The sequence below is a fragment of the Schistocerca piceifrons genome, chromosome 3 (genome assembly GCF_021461385.2).
Source record: "Schistocerca piceifrons isolate TAMUIC-IGC-003096 chromosome 3, iqSchPice1.1, whole genome shotgun sequence".
Classification (NCBI taxonomy): Eukaryota; Metazoa; Arthropoda; class Insecta; order Orthoptera; family Acrididae; genus Schistocerca; species Schistocerca piceifrons.
Window position 1 is genome coordinate 289403990 of NC_060140.1, and position 18786 is coordinate 289422775.

The window sequence follows — 18786 nt, forward strand, 5'->3', positions numbered from 1 at the left end:
TTGGTACTGTTACCATCAATGGTGTTAACACACCGGTAAAGATCCAAATGCTGCAAGATATGGACAACCATACTGTTATGTGAAAGAGTAGTAGCGGAACATGTGGACTACTTACCATTGACCCATAGCATTGCCCTTGCCATAGGAGTTGTCCGCTTGGTAAATGTTTGTGCACCGTCTGGCTCAACGAAAAGACACGAACAACTTTTACACAGAGGAAGCAACACTGCTCTTTCTAGGACGTCAGGATAATTACATTATCGGCGGTGACTTTAAATGCACTCTGCGGCCCGATGATCAGTGACCACATTTCGTCCCCTGTCCAGCTTTACAAGTGTTAGTCCAGGACCTCGCAATGCGTGACACCTGGGAAGTGAAACATGGTGACAGCTGCGGAAATACATCCTTACAAGCCATTCAGCTGGTCGACAAGACCGGATGTAAGTGTCGCGTGGGCTATGCATGGCGATGATTGAGGCTGAGCTGTGACATAAGGTCACCAGACTTAGATGAACCATCGCTCTGCCAAGACAAAAGACATGACGCAACAGGGGGTCCATGTAGTCTCAATGTTACCCACCTATGAGATGAAAACTCTTTCTCGGAGGCTGAAGACACAGAACGTCAATGGGAACGGCGTCAACGTGCATATGATTCAACACTTAAATGGTGGCTCTGCTGAGCAAAACCAGCTTTATGCAGAACGTTCACGCGATATGGCCGAGATAAGTCACGTAGCGGTCGCGCGGTTCCAGACTGAAGCGTCTAGAACCGCTCGGCCACGTCGGGTGGCGCTTACATGGGACGTACCAACGACCTGATTACTTTAATAGCCGTGAGGTCCCTGTATCGAATCTGACTACCGGTGCCTTTTTGTCATTTCCACGTTATTATGCCAACGTTGCAGTACTACAGTAATTCCTCGTAAATGTACTCCGCTGACTGACGAAGAACCTTATAAAAGGACTACGAAATTACACTTACTTTATCGAACAGAATAGAGAGCTTCTGGAGAAGACTCTATAAAAGTTGAATCAATCGTACACCATGAGTAATCCGTACCAATATCTGGTGATGGGCTTCGATATATGTGGTACGCCGCTCAATTGTGTGATGACCAGCACCGTTTGTGAAAAAGAAGCATGTTTATTTTGCAGTAGACACGTTGAAAAATCGTACACGTTGAAAAATTCGGCGTTCACCACACGTGGTGTATGTCGCAATAATTATTATTTTCTATATTTCTGTGATCATTCATACAGGCATTCATAGATTACGTACTACACTTGTCAGAAATGTAAATAAAATTATACAAGTGAAATGGCTTTACTCATTTGATAGAAAGTTCTCGTGCATAGAAAGTACGCGCTTACTCGGTCTTTTTTAGTGACGTTTGTTTGGTGCTTTAAGGGTACCTAAAAAAACAAAACAAAGAAAGCAGGATTAACCGTACGGGGCACCGCCACTTGAGACTCTACCAAACAATCTAAACTTATCCCTCCTTTGGCGTTGCCATTCTAGATACAGCTAAAACTACTCCCCACGTAAGAAAACTAAGATAAATAAAAGAGGCAATTATTCGAGCGTCAATTCTTAAGGGCTTTAGGAATGAGGGATAGGAGATCCCAACAATCATGAATGGAGGATTTTTCTTGTATTATATTCGTTTGTTGGCTTGTATATGCTGGTGAAAATTACCGTGGAAGGTGCGTCATGATAATGGGAGACAGGGCATATCCAAAGTGTGCGACTGGGGAAGGGGGTAGGGTCAAGAAAAAAGCTTTAGAGGTGTCCTGCGTAGGTCTGTCGGTAGTGGGGTGACCGCGTGAGCATACTGTGCGCGATCACAACCCGATTCCAGAACTCGAGGACGGTATGTGGACCATTGTGAAAGAGGTATTCTAAAACCTGTCCTCGAAGGTAGATGAGTGCGTGATGTTTCACAAGAGGATAGTGTATAGTCTGAGGTAACAACAGAAACTCCGGGGTAAGCGTCGTTGGCTTGGCGCAGAAGTAACAGCCCACGACGCGTTGAAATAGAAGCCAAATGTCCCGGTTCAGGGGGTACGTAAGATGATGTTCGCCGGTGTCGTCGAGTTGGCAGTCAGAGTAAAGTGGCGAAGCAGCCAGTCCTATTTGATGAAAACGACGATTGGTCGGTAGTTTGCCGTTTACAACGACGTACCAGAGTGCAGACATGTTCGATGGTGTAATGGGTGCGTGAATGCACCCCCGAACCGTTCTGCGGTTAACGTCTGGATGATGTATCTCCGTATGGTTGCGTGGGGTAAACGATGCAAACAAAGGATAAAAGTTCTTCGCACCGGGAGGGCGGGTGACTGGGAGATCGTTCTGAACCTAGGTTCTCACTCGACGAGGGACTGCTTGAATGTCACCGACAATGCAAAATATGTAAGCACGTCTAAAACTTTCTGATTCGATTTTCTCGAAAAACGGTTGACAGTTGCGTTTTCTTGTTTACATCTGTTAAAGTATTATTCGTGCCCTACATTCCCTTTCAATACGAATAAAATCTCCGAGGGGAAGTTCGTACGGCCCTTGTCAGATAGCGTAGCATGGTAGAGGACGAAGTGCACACGTGGGTGAGAGGGATTGGCACGTGTGCACGAGTACTACACGCGAGCTGAGATCTGGGCCGTTCCCACTGTGAATCCTCAGAAGTAGTGGATATGAGACTCGGCTAATGGAGGCCTCGCATATTGTAAACAAAACGAGGAAACATTGGTAGATCTCGCTAAAGAGCTGGGAATACTTGAATATCAGTTTGGTAGCATTTGGTGAAGATTTGTTCAGGTGTAATACTTTCCTTTTCCTCCATTGTATGTTAACCCTTTCGCCGATACGGACAAGCTCTTTGCATTCCATGCTTTTGTTGCGGCTGTACTTCTCGTCAAATGCTGGTGCAAGTGCTGAGGGGCGGCTTTACGACAGATATGGTATTATCCGATTTTTCGAAAATTATTAGATCTTCACTGGATAAAGAACAGAATTGATTTCCGTTATCCGTTATACCTACTGCAGTGAATCAAATTAAGTGGAACATGGGCTGCGCTGAGGGATTGCATTCCGGCTCATATGAAATACTTATCATTTGATTTTTGGAAAACTATTAAATAAAAAGTTTCATTTTTGCACGTCTTACATTCTGATATCTTGATTCGATAAAGAACTGAATTTATTTTCGTTATCCGTCATATTTCCTGCACTGAATCATATTAAGTAAAACTATGCACGAAATTTTAAACAGTTCGCAGACGTAAACACATGTTGTGAAAACCTTGCGTATGGTTGATTTTAACTCATACATTGCAGGGAATGAAATATAGATAGCATACATAAATATTATTTAAAATTGAGAGCAGAAGGATATCTTATTTATTGAGTTTTATATTTGGAGAATGGTCGCACATGACAAGTGATTCACGGCCTTGCGCATTGCGAATCATGTGGTCATAACAGTCGTCATACCTCACAAACTGTTCCAGATATCGAAAATGAAGTTTCCTGCAGATGATAGCATGTAATGTGTGATAAATACTCGAAACTCTTTTATTCACCGAGATATGAAGTAACTAGTCTGCAGCAGGCTCAGGACGTATTCAGACGTTCATAGCACTGTGAGAAAACCCAAACGGCGCAAATAAACGCGTTCACAACACCTGGGAATGGCGTAGCGAGTCGTTTATACGTGTCCATAGTAGCGGAAAGGTTAATAGGCAGAAGTGCCTCAACACGACGGACACGAATGGATGCATGTGATCAGACAGGATGCTTACGTACGTGTCAGCTGTCAGAGTCATACCTAGGCGTATCAGTGGTCCCATATCACTCCAACTGCACACGCCCCACGCCATTATAGAGCCGCCACCAGCTTGAACAGACTAATTTTAAAATGTGTGTGAATTCCTAAGGGACCAAACTGCTGAGGTCATTGGTCTCCTTGAACAGTCTTTTTTGGACAACATGGTTGTGGAGAGAAGCAGCGATTGGTATGGTTCATCAATAATTCAAAAACAGTCTTAATCACACTTATTATTGTTATAATACCGCCAACCGGTTTCAACCAGACAGCGATAGTTTCCTGCCGTTATGTAGACAGGAGTGACACCACCAGCAGTCGACCAATGGTGTGAACGCCCAGAAGATGACCCCTACGTCGGGTTGAAACCGGTTGGCGTATTATAACAATAATAAATGCGATTAAGACTATTCTTGAATTATTGATTATTCCCTGAACGGTCCCCTGCTGACGTGCGGGGTCCATGGATTCATGAGGTTGTCTCCATACCCGTACACGCTCATCCGCAGGATACAATCTGAAACGAGACTCGTCCAACCAGGCAACATGTTTCCAGTCATCAGCATTAAGATGCCGGTGTTGACGGGCCCAGGCGAGACGTAAGGTTTTGTGTCGTGCAGTCATCAAGAGTACACGAGAGGGCCTTCGCCTCCGAAAGCTCATATGGACGAAGTTTCGTTGAATGGTTCACACGCTGACACTTGTTGATGGCCCAGCATTCAAATCTACAGCAATGTGCGGAAGGGTTGCACTTGCGTCACGTTGAACGACTCACTTCAGTGGCCGTTGTTCCCGTTCTTGCAGGATATTTTTCCTGCCGCAGCGATGTGAGAGATTGATTTTTTACCGGAGTCCTGATATTCACGATACACTCGTGAAATTCTCGTACGGAAGAATCTAAGCTTCATCGATATCTCGGAGACGCTGTGTCCCATCGCTCGTGCGCCGACTGTAACACCACTTTCAAAACTCACTTAAATACTTATAATCCGCCATTGTAGCAGCAGCAGGTGATCTAACAACTGCGCCAGACTCTTGTCTTATATAGGCGTTGCCGGCCACAGCGACGCATTCTGCCTTTTTACATATCTCTCATGGGAAAACCCAAACGGCAGGCGTATACACCTTCACAACACCTGGGACATGGCGTAACAAAACGTGTATACGTGTCCACAAAAGCGAAAGCGTTAATTAGCCAAGCTGAGAAATTTCAACCGTGCTCGCTTTTTTATCTTGTTTTCGTACCACAGTTAACGCTGCCCAGAAGCACTGGAATGAATCCCAAACGGCCGGCCGCGGTGGCCGAGCGGTTCTAGGCACTTCAGTCCGGAACCAAGCGGCTGCTACGGTCGCAGGTTCGAATCCTGCTTCGGCCATGGATGTGTGTGATCTCCTTAGGTTAGTTAGGTTTACGTAGTTCTATGTCTAGGGGACTGATGACCTCATATGTTAAGTCCCATAGTGCTCAGAGCAACTTGAACCATTTTTTTTGAATCGCTAACGACTGCATCGTTCTCTCCGGCCAGCGGCGCTGGGCCCGTGGACGTTCGGCTCTGCGCTGGGCTGGTCGTCGCCGGCGTCGGAGCACCTGAGCGGCGAGCTGGGCCTGGCTGTGGAGGAGGTGTCGTGGGTGGCGGGGGTGACGCCGCTGGCGGCCGTGCCGGCCATGCTGGTGACGGCGCTCACGGTGGGCCGCTGGGGGCGGCGGCCCGTCATGCTGGCGCTGGGCCCGCCCTGCGCCGTCGGCTGGGCGCTCGTCGCCTTCGGCCGCGCGCTGCCCATGCTGCTCGCCGGCCGCGTCCTCACCGGCTTCTGCGGCGGCGCCTTCTGCGGGGCCGTGCCCATCTACACGGGCGAGATCGCCGAGAAGCAGATTAGAGGCGCGCTCGGGGTCTTCTTCCAGCTCCTCCTCACCTGTGGTGAGCACAATAGCCTACGTTGGACAGTCTTCAACTGGCCGGCTGTTCACAAAGTTCTCGCCCGATATATCGCCGGGGTGACTCGCTGTCTCCTTAAGGTGCTCCCTGAGACAGGTGCCTGGGCGGATCAGGTCTAGTATTTAAGCCTGGCACCATCCAGGAGTAAATACTGGACCCTACCCACCCGACGACCCACAAGGAGGCATCCTCTCCCCGTCACTGTATGCGCTGCATACAGCAGAAATCCCACCACGACGACACTTGACGAAACAGTCGCACTGTACGCGGACGATACCGCGTACTGGCACACTGTTCCCAACGCAAAGAGACACAGCCGCGGGATTAGCCGAGCGGTCTGAGGCGCTGCAGTCACGGACTGTGCGGCTGGTCCCGGTGGAGGATCGAGTCCTCCCTCGGGCATGGGTGTGTGTATTTGTCCTTCGGATAATTTAGGTTAAGTAGTGTGTAAGCTTAGGGACTGATGACCTTAGCAGCTAAGTCCCATAAGATTTCACACACATTTTGAACAAAGACATACAGCGTAAGACAACTACATACCTCCACAAACTGCACACACGTATGACAAAATGATGGATCAGATCTAATCCAACCAAAACTCAGACGGCACTTTTCCGCCACAGAAATATGACCAGGAGGAGACAGCAGGTTCACACAGACATGCTACTCACCCTGTGAAACAGGCCGCTGATACCGCAGTGTACCTTGGCGTGTTCATGGACCAACATAAACGCTTGTTAACCACCTGCTCAATAAGAAACGTAAGAGACAAGGACCAATTCAAGGACGCCTCTACAACTGAAACCTAGGAACAGCCCAATGTACAGTGCCGGAAGAGAAATCAGTACACTTTCTAACAATACCACCACTTGCAAAGTAGGTTAGAAATCAGATTAATAATGTTGCTCACGCAGCATATGTTCGCTTTATCGGGCAACAACAAAGTTATTGACTGTGGATAGTATCGTCAGAATGGAAATAATGCAGTCACTCTAAAAAAGTAATTAATTTTGGCACTTATCTTGAATGGATTCCCACGTAGATTTCGTCGAAGTTGTTATGGCTCATCTTGTTGATTCTAGGGTCATTCCACTTTGACTGCTAGAAGGTCCAGATCTGTATTTTAGCAATATTTGAAGACCTAACATATGCGTTTTTCAGGAAATTCTTAATGATCAAACAATCCCACATCAGAACAATGGTATGGTAGAAATAATTTTTGACTTGATATTCACGATCCACATTTTTATTGAACTTCATGTAAATTCACATACACTTCTTAATTGTCACATCATCAACAAACAGTTTTGTATCAATCTTCATATATTTAATTTCCACTTTAACCAAACACAAGACTTGACTGTTCTTTTACAAAGCGAAATAACTTACCTTCTGCAAAGTAAAACAAAGACTGCTCTGTGTGCATTCGCGCCAGAACGATTACAAGTAAGTCAAAGATTATGACAGTCTCATAGAAATGAATACACACAAGAACCATATCACTGTAATATATCGACACATCGGAGTACCTGTACATTAATAAAACCAAATGTGAATATTGTCACAAAATATGTCGTACGATATTACTGGTATCGAGAACTGGGGTTAGAGTGCCGTAATGGTCACGTAAATAAAGAACCAGTACAACCTGGAAACATGCCGTCGATTTGGTACTCATGACGGCACCTGGGAGGGGAGGGGGGGGGGTAGTAGATGTACTGATAATTGTTTCTGTGTCTAGCCTTTAATAGTGAATCCTCAAAACCAGAAGGTTCAGTGTGGAGCGAACGTGTGAAGCAAGCAGGCAACCTTACCATGGGGACGCACTCGTTCTTCCTATGGCCAACTGAGCGACTTTGAAAGGGGTCAAATTATGGCCTTCCGAGTGGCGGGACGGTCCTTTCGGAGAATTGCCCAAACAAGCTGGACATGCTGCATCTGTTGCCTCATATTGGTGACAACTCACTTTCCTGAGAAGAAAAAAATAAATGGCGAATTTATTGAGGACAACATTGAGGGAATATTATTCAGATTGTTAGGAGTATATCCCCAGCGTTTTGAAAAGGTACACTGATCAGCCACTACATTAAGACCAGCTACCTAATAGCCGGTATGTTTACCTTTGGCAATGAGGTGTCAGGTCAGAGGGGTGTTCTGAACACAATTTTGACACAAAGCAGCTCAATAGGCTGTGGAGCGGAAGGGGTAGGCTAGCAATAGAACAGTGCATCACCGTTGACTAGACACTCATTTACTGAACACGTAAGTCAGGAATTACCCAAAAGGAACAATCAGTACAAATTACAAAATAATATTCTTTTCCTTTAAGTCACTCAAACATTTAAACAGGCAAGTAGCAATCATTAGGCTGAAAGCCTATTAAGAAAGTAAGACTAAAAAATTTGAAAGATAAGTTAAGATCATATTTAAATAGGCTCTGACGGAGCACATTTTTTAAAACGAAATACTTCCTTTAAGGAACCAGCGATCAAAATTAATTACATAATCCTCAACAACCTTATTACATCCAAGACATTTAAGATTAAACAGTAATATATAACATCAGAGAGCTGCAGTCCCAAGTTTTAAGCAGCACGTTTCAGATGGACTGCACTGCAACAGTACAATACAAGTCCCTCAGAGGTTCTCCCCACACAGGAAGTTATTGCCGCAATCGACAAAATATCAACATCATTCCATGTACAGATCTAAAACAAACTAAAAGCTCTCTTAAGCTTGGTACAGTTACTTCCCTTTCAACATAAAAAATACATCACAAGTCTAGCCGTAGGACGGCACCGACACCCCGCAATTTAGCACGCGAAAAACTACAGCGATGCACTCATCACGTATCCTTACAAAATCCAAGAACAGAGAGCCGTCTCCCCAATAGCGGAACATTTAACCACGCGCAGCGTGCGAGTTTGCGGGATGCTGATCTCGCCCTTAACCTCAACACCAGTTCAAATATTAGTCAGCCTACAATCTTGAACCACCATACACATTCCTTCAGTTACTGCACAAAAAGCCAATGTGATAGACAAACAGACCAGCATATGATAGAAGCTTATGCAATTTCCTTACTAGACTACCCTTATGAATAGTAGCCGTAATTTTTTTTTAAACGTGAGCGCACCCACAATCAAAAGACAAACAACGCCAATCATAAGGACAGTAGCACATAAGCAAGTAGCAATGGTAACTTCTGCTTAGATTGGCTACAAATCAGCGCGTTATTTAACACACCAGAGAACAGTCTTTACAACATAACCATCAGTACAATAGCAAATTACTCACACGTGAACTCCCCCACGATTTCGATTCGCAAAGCCATAGACAAAACGTGGAGAACGTATCACTTAGACCAACATAATGGCGCTCCCTCAGTTACCCCAAATAACTGACTCCCTTAGTTGCACAGCAAAGAACCAGACCTAATGAAACCACCACAGTTTTCGCCTCTAAATTGTCACAGTACTAGTGAGTCTCGATCACAAATGTAATTTTACATCACCAGTTCCCGTATAGTCAATACAAGCGCCTGATTTTCACCCGTTTATAACGGCAGGCAGCAACATCGTACGGAAAAGAGCGTAGACACAAGCTCTTACCAATTCTCTTCTCCGCAAGCAGCCACCGCAACTCTCGGGAACCACTGGAACATCCAATGCAAAAATCGTTACTCCTTCACACAAATTACAGGACGCCCACTGCTTGGTACGGCGCCTTCCGTTCAGAGCCAACTTGTGTAACTCCATGCGATAGGTCCGGACCCACACTCGCTGCGTCAACCCGACAACCGTCGTCCACCACGTCCCGGAGCACACCCCCCGCAGGACCTCGCCTCGTTACTCCTCGCGTAGGCCGCAGAGGGCGCTGCTTACCGCCCTGACCGTGGCAGGAAAGATAAACCACCAGAGTGGCACTATCGATATGAGCCGCCACGGCTCAGATAATAGTGGTGACGCATCATGGCATGGAAGCGATGAGGTCTTGTTAGGTCACGGGAGGAAGTTGGCGCCACATCTGCACACGTAAGTCACCTAATTCCCGTAAACTCCGGGAAGGAGAGCGATGACCTCTCACTCCACGTTCAAACACGTCCCAGATATGTTCTATCGGCTTCAGATCTGGCGAGTTGGGGGTCAGCACATCAATTGGAACTCACCACTGTGTTCCTCGGGCAACTCCGTCACACTCCTGGCCTTGTGACATGGGGTATTATCTTGTTGAAAACTGCCACTGACATCGGGAAATATGATCATCTAGAACCAGTATAAGGTACTCCTTGGTGTCATGGCGCCTAATACGAGCTCCACTGGACACATGGATGCCCACGTGAGTGTTCCCCAGAGCGCAATGGAGCCGCCAGCAGCTTTTCTCTGTCCCACAGTACAGGTGTCAAGGAGCTGTTCCCTGGTAGGCGACAGACTCGCATTCTCCCATCACCATCATGAGGAATATATCGGTAGTCATGAAACCAGATAACGCTCTGCCACTGCGCCAACGTCCAGTGCCAATGGTCACGAGACAATTTCAGTAGTTGTTTTCGATATCGTGGTGTTAAGATTGGAAAATGCGTGAGTCGTCGACTGCGGAGGCCCATCGTTAGTTCAGTGGCTCTGAGCACTATGGGACTTAACTACTGTGGTCATCAGTCCCCTAGAACTTAGAACTACTTAAACCTAACTAACCTAAGGACATCACACACATCCATGCCCGAGGCAGGATTCGAACCTGTGACCGTAGCAGTCGCGCGATTCCGGACTGCGCGCCTACAACCGCTAGACCACCGCGGCCGGCCATCGTTAGTACTGCCCGGCTTACTGTTTATTCAGACACTCTCTTACTCTGCCCAGTATCTGAGGCCGGTGTTAGTTCCGGCACAGTTCGCCGCCTGTCCTGTTTTACCAGTCTGCCTATTCTACGATGTCCGGTATCTGTAACGAGGGGTGGCCGCCCAATCCAACGACGCCTGGACGTGGTTTCACGTTGGTTTTGCTATGTGTTGAAGAAACTCACCACAGCACTCCTCGAACACCCGAAAACTCGTGCAGTTTCCGAAATTCCCGTGCCGAGCCTCCGGGCCATCACAATCTGCCCTCGGTCAAACTCAGATCGCGCACTTCCCCCATTCTACACATGGACGGCACGCTCACTGATATTACATGCACCGTGAGTGTGTTTGGCTGACAGTCATTCTTCGTCAGGTAACGCTGCTATCACCTCGACGGGGTTACATCGATAGTAGGGCGGCGGTTATAATATTCTGTATGAAAGGTACTACAATCCTTCCAGCATTACGCATGCATTACACGTGCTTAGAACACAGTCCTTAAACACATGTTGGATGACGATTATGTGATAAATGGGCTTGCAGTGGCTGTTAAGGGTAGTGCCTGTTTCATGAAAGAAACTGGTGACGCCGGCTGGAGTGGCCAAGCGCTTAAAGGCGCTACAGTCTGGAACCGCGCGACTGCTACGGTCGTAGGTTCGAATCCTGCCTCGGGCATGGATGTGTGTGATGTCCTTAGGTTAGTTAGGTTTAAGTAGTTCTAAGTTCTAGGGGACTGATGACCATAGAAGTTAAGTCCCATAGTGCTCAGAGCCATTTGAACCATTTGAAACTGGTGACGTGAACTCGGTGAAGAGAAGCTTGAATCAAGAAACGGAGAGAAAGTGTAATAGCGTGTTTAGAATGACACAGTACGTAGTAACGCAGTGCGACAAAATCATGCAACTGCACCCGGACTGAGGCGTCGCTGAAAAACTTATTGTTTACGATAACAACATTGCGAAAGAGCTCATGATATTTTTAGAGCGATTCAAAGATGCAATAAGAATGCTGGGAGGCGACAGACTTCCAACATTTCAGTTTGTTTTGTTATGGGTGACGAACTGAAAAGTCGTTATGAAGCAGAACTCATCTCCAGTCAATGAAACTGCGCTTAATTGCAAAACGCCGGTTTCATTGTCGCCGGTATTTTGACAGCACAGTTCAATAGTCGTATTGTCCTTTATTGACTGAAGATACTACGACTGCTGAAATATCGCTGTCTCCGTCTCGCAAATGAGGAAATCGAAATTCCGACGTTGCACAGTAGTAACAATACTGTGGTGGCCCTTCTTACTATTGGGAATGATCTCTGTTTCTGACAGAGACGAGATTTTAAATACTGTGCGTCAAATGTGTGACGAAATATCAGTTTCTGATAAGCTAGAACGAAAAGACAACGTGGAATTATTATCCTGCTCTGTTTTTGTTACATCTATAAATAGAAAAATATGGCATTTCAGTCTTTGATCGCTATTTTTATTTTCAATTACCGGTTTCAGGCTAGCTGCCCATCTTCATATCATATATTACGGTTACATAGTAGCTTGTCAGTACAGAACTATCGGTTCACTGTACTGACAAGTTACTCTGTAACTGTAATTTATGAAGATGGGCAGCTAGCCTGAAACCGGTACTTGAAAATAAAAATAGCGATCAAAGACTGAAATGCCATATTTTTATTTAAAGAACGATCGCGGAGATCCCATTAAGACAATCATGTCTAGTTTTAATAAACTTCTGTAAATATTTATTTATGGCCGTTGAGAGAATATCAGCCGCACTCAACAGCTAAAAAAAATGAGTTCTCTGTTTTCGAAGTGGCTGGACTGTAGGCCACGTCACACTCACTCCATCGACTAAGTTGACTTGTATTTAACCCGAACGACTAGTCGTGGCGACGACTATTCGCTGGAGAGATGAAAACGTGACCGTAGTCTCTTTCAAAAACAACGAAATATAGCGTGAAGAAAGTTTTATGCTCCAGCCACAAATGTGAATAGCGGAAGAAATTTAAGTGCTGTTTAGAACCTTATCTCGTACGGACGAAGCAAACTTGATCCGAAACGAGTCTATTCATTGTACTTACACCAAGAGGAAATAGTTTTTAGACAACTTTGTTCTTGTTAGATTTCTAATTTGTTAGATGGACAAGACACGTATGTAAATTTGAATGGATAATGCAGGCGATGTTACAAAAAACAGCGATGTGATTTTTCATTATGAGACCGACGAAAGTTGGTAATTACATAGTTTTCCTGTGAAACACCAAATTGTTTCCAAAGTTTCGTTATTGCATAAAGCACACTATTTTATATTATGCATCATATACGTCTGCAGCATGACTAAAGTGATGTGAGTGTAATTTCATCAGTTGACGCGAGTATGTCAGAGGCGACAGCAGCTTGTAGACAACACAGAGCTGCTATTAAAACGGTCGCAACAGCAGCGGCGATCTCTGTCTTCCCCCCTCGCCGACATGGCGCCTGCCATCTTCGAGCCTCCGGTGACACCTCTGCACAACGCTGGTGCACGAACAAGTATTTCGAAGCGCATCTTTCATCGTACAGTGCTGAACGTGTAGCTACACAGCAAACCACCCCTACGTGTTCACATGTTGAACCAACGACATCGTCAGTTACGCTTGGAGTGGACACGGGATCATTGGGATTCGACCGTCGATCAATGTAAACGTGTCGGCTTTTTGGGTGAATCACATTTTTGCTACACTAGGTCGCTACAAACGCCGTTAACGAGGTGAACGACGGCTCGAAACGTGAAGCGCGCCACGAACGCTGGCTGGTGGGAGCAGAATTACGCTAATGGAGGCATTCTCCTGCGCTTGCATAGGACCTGTGGTGTAATTCAAGACACCATTTCATCTGCGGACCAACTGCATCCCATCATGCTCGATGTCTTTCACGACGGGTATGTCATCTTCCAGCAGTATAATTGTCCGTGTCTCGGAGACAGAATCGTGCTCCAGTGGACTGAGGAACATTGCAGTCAACTTATGTTGAGCTCTCGGCTACCAAATTCACCTGATGCAAATCCTATAGAACTCATCTGGGTCGCTATCTGGCGCCATCATGGCGTACGCAAATCAGGCCCCCGTTTTTTTAGGCGAATTACATGACCTGTGCGTAGACATCTAACGCCGCATACCTCCACAAACGTTGCAGCAAACTGTCGGATCCCTGATATTTCGTTCCGAAGACTGACAAACAAGCTATTAAGCAGGTGCCAGGTGGTCATAATGTTTTGGAGTACTTCACACACATCAAAAAAAGTTTTGCATCATCCCGGTTCCCAGAACTTGACGTTGGCTTGAGGATATTGTATGACAGACACAGTCCCTTTGATTGTTCAAAGATGTCACTAAACCCGCCCAAAGATGTAAACAACCATGCATGAGCAGCGCCTGTTGGACGGTGGGAGTCCGACAGCCGATCACTTCCAGTCATTCCACCGGGAAGGAGGTACACGGCTCGTGTTGTTTGTAGTTCAACCATTCCTAGACGGTCAATCCCGCAGTTCGATCGCGTCCACATTGTTACTTTGTGCCAGGAGGCGCCTCAGAGTGAACCAAAGCGATGTTGCTCGGACATTGAGGAGATACAGAGAGACAGAAACTGTCAATGAAATGCCCCGTTCAGGCTGCCCAAGGGCTACTACTGCTGTGGATGACCGCTGCCTACGGATTATAGCTCGGAGGAACCCTCACAGCAACGCCACCGTGTTGAATAATGCTTTTTGTGCTGCCACAGGACGTCGTGTTACGTCTCAAACCGTGTGCAATAGGCTGCATGAAGCGCAACTTCACTCCCGACATCCATGGCGAGGTCCATCTTTGCAACCACGACACCGTGTAGCGCGGTGCAGATGGGTCCAACAACATGCCGAATGGACCGCTCATTTTTGGCCTCACGTTCTCTTCACCGATGAGTGTCGCATACGCCTTCAACCAGACAATTGTCGGAGGCATGTTTGCAGGCATCCCGGTCAGGCTGAACGCCTTAGACACCCTGTCCAGCCAGTGCAGCAAGCTGGAGGTTCCCTGCTGTTTTGGTGTGGCGTGCGTAGTAACGTTCGTTAGAGTATAATGTAAAAATCTGAAGTAAATCGCTCAAGTACTCTTCGACATTTTTGGTAACAACTTGTCCCTTCACACATGGTGTTAGGGATGTAAGAGGAAATATTTTTATTGCTGACTGAGGACAGTGTACTGAACAACATTACATCAGTATTTACTTTATTTGCAGACTTACAGTAATAGCTATGTGGAATAGTATGTTTTTGGGTTGGTTAGTACCTCGAAATACGTGTAGTAAAAGCAAGCCATTAATAATTATTTTTCCCTGGGCAGCGGTTTATGTCCCGAAGCGTGGACTCGTCGACGCAGAACGTTTAGTCTATAGTGACAGGCATAGTTCACTTAGTGATGCAGTTACGACTGTGCAGAAAACATCAGGAAGTAAATTATGTGAAGTGTTAGCGGGAAGACCGTTAGACGCAGAGAAAAAACAAGTAACATACCGGAGTGGGTAGATATTAAGGTACTAGTGATAATAATATTTTTTTATTTACACCCTGTACTATAATATGAATTTGTATAAGATGGCGCTCCTGTAGGTATTTAAAAACACGCGCGTATTCTAATGCAACGCTGTGTCAACATTTCTAATCAGTTAGTGAAGTACTTTCGGAGATTTAAGATTATGAACAATCAAGCATTTACATTGTTATTTACACAGATAAGACACACGGGAGCGTAGAGTCCTACTGATTTTATAATTCGATTGTAATGCCCTTTTTGGCCTTGCAGGAAATCGCTTGTTTGTGGTGTCTGTTCTGTATTAGTTTGTAAGCAAGGTCTAACTTTTTGTCTCTTCCTTTCAGTACCTCTTTATCAAGTCCATTGAATTTATCTGTCCTTTTAGTCTTGCATATTTTAGTGAGTTTGTCACATGTTTCACATACCATTTGAACGACTTTTTTGGTCGAAGTGATGTGGAACGAGACAGTTGATGGAATATTTATAAATGATTAGTGTTTACTTTTATGAACATAAAGTATTATTTTTTAGTCCCACTCGTGCAGTGACACTTAAATGGTACGTCTTTTTTAAAAAAGAATTCACATGCTACCAGTTTTTAAATAGAAATGCGTCCATGGAATAGAAGGAATTGTCCAGGTGAGATGGTTTTAGGTTAGATTTAAAACTTGCTTTGCTGCAAGGGAGTATTACTGCTATTTTGGTACCTGTGATTCATATATTCCGTCGTTTCATACAGGACTTGGAGATCCGTTTTAGGAGTTATGCAAGATCTCCAGCATTATTTGCGCATGGTTCCAGTTTCTGGTTAAGAACGAAAGGTCATCTGCAAAAGGTAAAGACTCGATTTCAGGTGGTATCTTTCCTTTCTAAGGTGCATTCGTCTTATTTCTTTCAACTTCAGAGCCTCCTTCCACGTTTTCATTATTTTCTCCGAAACAATATTGAAGAGAGCTGGGGATAACCTGTCTCTTTGCCAGACCCCTGTCTTCATTTCAAAGGGCTCAGGGATTTCTCCAAAATATTTAATTTTAGTAATGGTGTTGTGACGTTTTAGTAATGGTGTTTGGCTGGGCTTAAAAGGAAATTTTCGCCCCGTTTGTAACATGGATGAATGAACTACCATTTAACTTAATTTTGTGCCAGTATTAGTGAGATGCTGAAATAGATGTAATCTATAGTAAAAAACAAGACAGAAACTCTATGAAAGATTTTGTTATCAGCGGTTTACATATTCGTGTACCGAGTTGAAAAAAAGATCTTGTTGGATGCAGTAGAAAAAGGGGCACCCAAGAAGTAATCAGGACCGGGCGGCTTACCCTTGTAGTTTTATAGGATATTCTAGAGGCTGTTGATGCACTATTGGACGACTATATGTCAAGAGCTCATGACACCAGAGATGCAACTTCCGACTTCCTTTGTGGAAAGTATCATCATCCCAATCCGTAAACCTCAAGGAGGATCACCTATTATGGACTACCGACCATTAACTCTGTTGAACTGTGATATGAAAATCTTCACACGTCTACTCACAGCTCGAATTCGGCGTACGATGTCTCGTGTCCTCTCAATGGATCAGGCACCGATGGGTGGGACGCATAATATGCGGGCCGCCCTGTGCCGCCACAGGGTCTTGGTTGCCATCACTAAGGCTCGTCGCGTACCAGGAACGCTTCAGTCAAGCATTTTATAGCATCTTTCATATGTACTTAACCGCTGTTCTTCAGAATATGCATTACCCGGGCGCTGTCGTCGAGGTGGTACTCCGTCTCCTAAGAAGCGCAACATCGAAAGTGGAAACGAACGTCTCCTTCTCCATGACAACGCCAGGTCTCACGCAAGTCTGCGCACCCACGAGGAGCTCACGAAACTTTACTGACTGTTCTTCGTCATCCACCGTACAGACTGGACCTCGCACCTTCAGACTTCATCTGGTTGGCCCAATGAAGCATGCGCTTCGCGGGAAGCGGAACGTGGATGATGGGGAGGTTATTCATGCAGTAAGAAATGGTTCAAATGGTTCTAAGCACTATGGGACTTAACATCTGAGGTCATCAGTCCCCTAGACTTAAAACCAGTTAAACCTAACTAACCTAAGGACTGTAACCTCCCCACAAAAATTTAAAAGAAATGACAATATTATTTAGGAATGCTAATGGACATTGCGCTAAGTGTAACCTCTCCACTGAAATTTTAAAGAAGAAATAATAAATGAATGGGAGCCAAACGTAACCTCCCTAGCAATTAAATTTTATGACAATAAAAATGAGAATCGCAATCTGACTCAAGTATAAATTCCTCACAAAAAATTTTTAAGTGAATTCAGTGATAAGAAAAACTCAGTGATAATGATAATTCAATTAAACCGAAATATCGGTCCTTGGCCCTGTGTAAAACAATCAGAATTAAAGTCTTACCTCATTGTAACTGCTAGTCAAATTTCTGCTCTTATTCTTGCGCACGGCTTGGAGGAACTGCATTGCAAATAATAATATTCCTTTTTTTGTGATTTTACTGAAATTTTTCTTTAAGGGAAGTGGAACGAAATGGGAAGTGGAACGAAATAGTTAGTTCAATTAAATAAAATTTGTTTTGTAAAAACTGCTTTGAAATCAAAATTATTATTGGGGCACTTGTTGAAAATTAATTACAATAAACAAACTTTACATTATCTGATGATTACCTTACTTAATAATATACCTCATTCAGCCTCTTGACCAGAATGCCATGTCGACGCTCGCCGACTCCTCACACACACAACTCCACTCGACTGCTATTACCGACATACTGCACGCAACTGAACAGAGCTACTTACTCGCAACGACTACTGACAGAGTACTGCACGCAACTAAACAGAGCTACTGACTGAGAACCGCTCGCAACACTCGCGCGGTCAAGCGCCCACTCTCTGGTCAGAGACGCTGCAATGCCTCGCCATCGCTGCTACGTTACATACGTGTTTCATAACCCTCCACTGGGGGGGCAAAAATTTGGCAGCGATGGTGAGTCATTTGGACTTGCCAAGCGCGGCAAAATTTTTCATTAATTAGTCAACTTGTACAATTTACAGAATGTTTAGATACATGAATTAAATGTGGTGCACATGCACTAAGTACAAAATATATCAGAGAAAGACAAAATGTGAGTACAAAACATAGTAACAAATCAGAAAAATGTATATACAAATTATTTGACAGATAACAAAGTGCACAGGCACTGAAAAAATTCTTTAGCATATTCAGAACAAATAAACAGACTGGCAAAAAATATTATGTTGACAAGTGACATGAGTGCACATGCACTGCAGTTGAGAACATATCAGTAAATGATGAAATGTATATACAATTAGTAACAAATGACATAAGTGCATACGCATTGAAGTATTGAATATACAGAATAGTACAAATCATATTGAAAAATGAGAAAAGTGCACAGCCACTGAAGTTCAGTAGAAAACATATTAACACCTAACATAAGTGCACATGCACTGTAGTTCAGAACATATCATCAAAATAAAAAATGTGTATACAATATAAAAGACAAGAGTGTACCTATACTGTACTTCAGAACAAATAGAAAAAAAAATGTCTTTAGCATTTTCGCAATAAATAAACATAATGGCAAAAAAAATCATGTCCAA

At 44.7% G+C, this 18786-nt stretch overlaps 1 protein-coding gene across 1 annotated transcript in view; it reads left to right on the forward strand.

Moving 5' to 3' along the window:
* The first annotated feature begins 355 nt into the window (after positions 1-355).
* LOC124788596 (facilitated trehalose transporter Tret1-like) overlaps positions 356-18786 on the forward strand; it is a 65454-nt gene continuing 47023 nt past the window's right edge. Inside the window, exons 1-2 of the mRNA XM_047255866.1 lie at positions 356-440; positions 5347-5739. Of these exons, the coding sequence (XP_047111822.1) occupies positions 356-440; positions 5347-5739 (478 nt within the window). The remainder of the gene's footprint in view (positions 441-5346; positions 5740-18786) is intronic.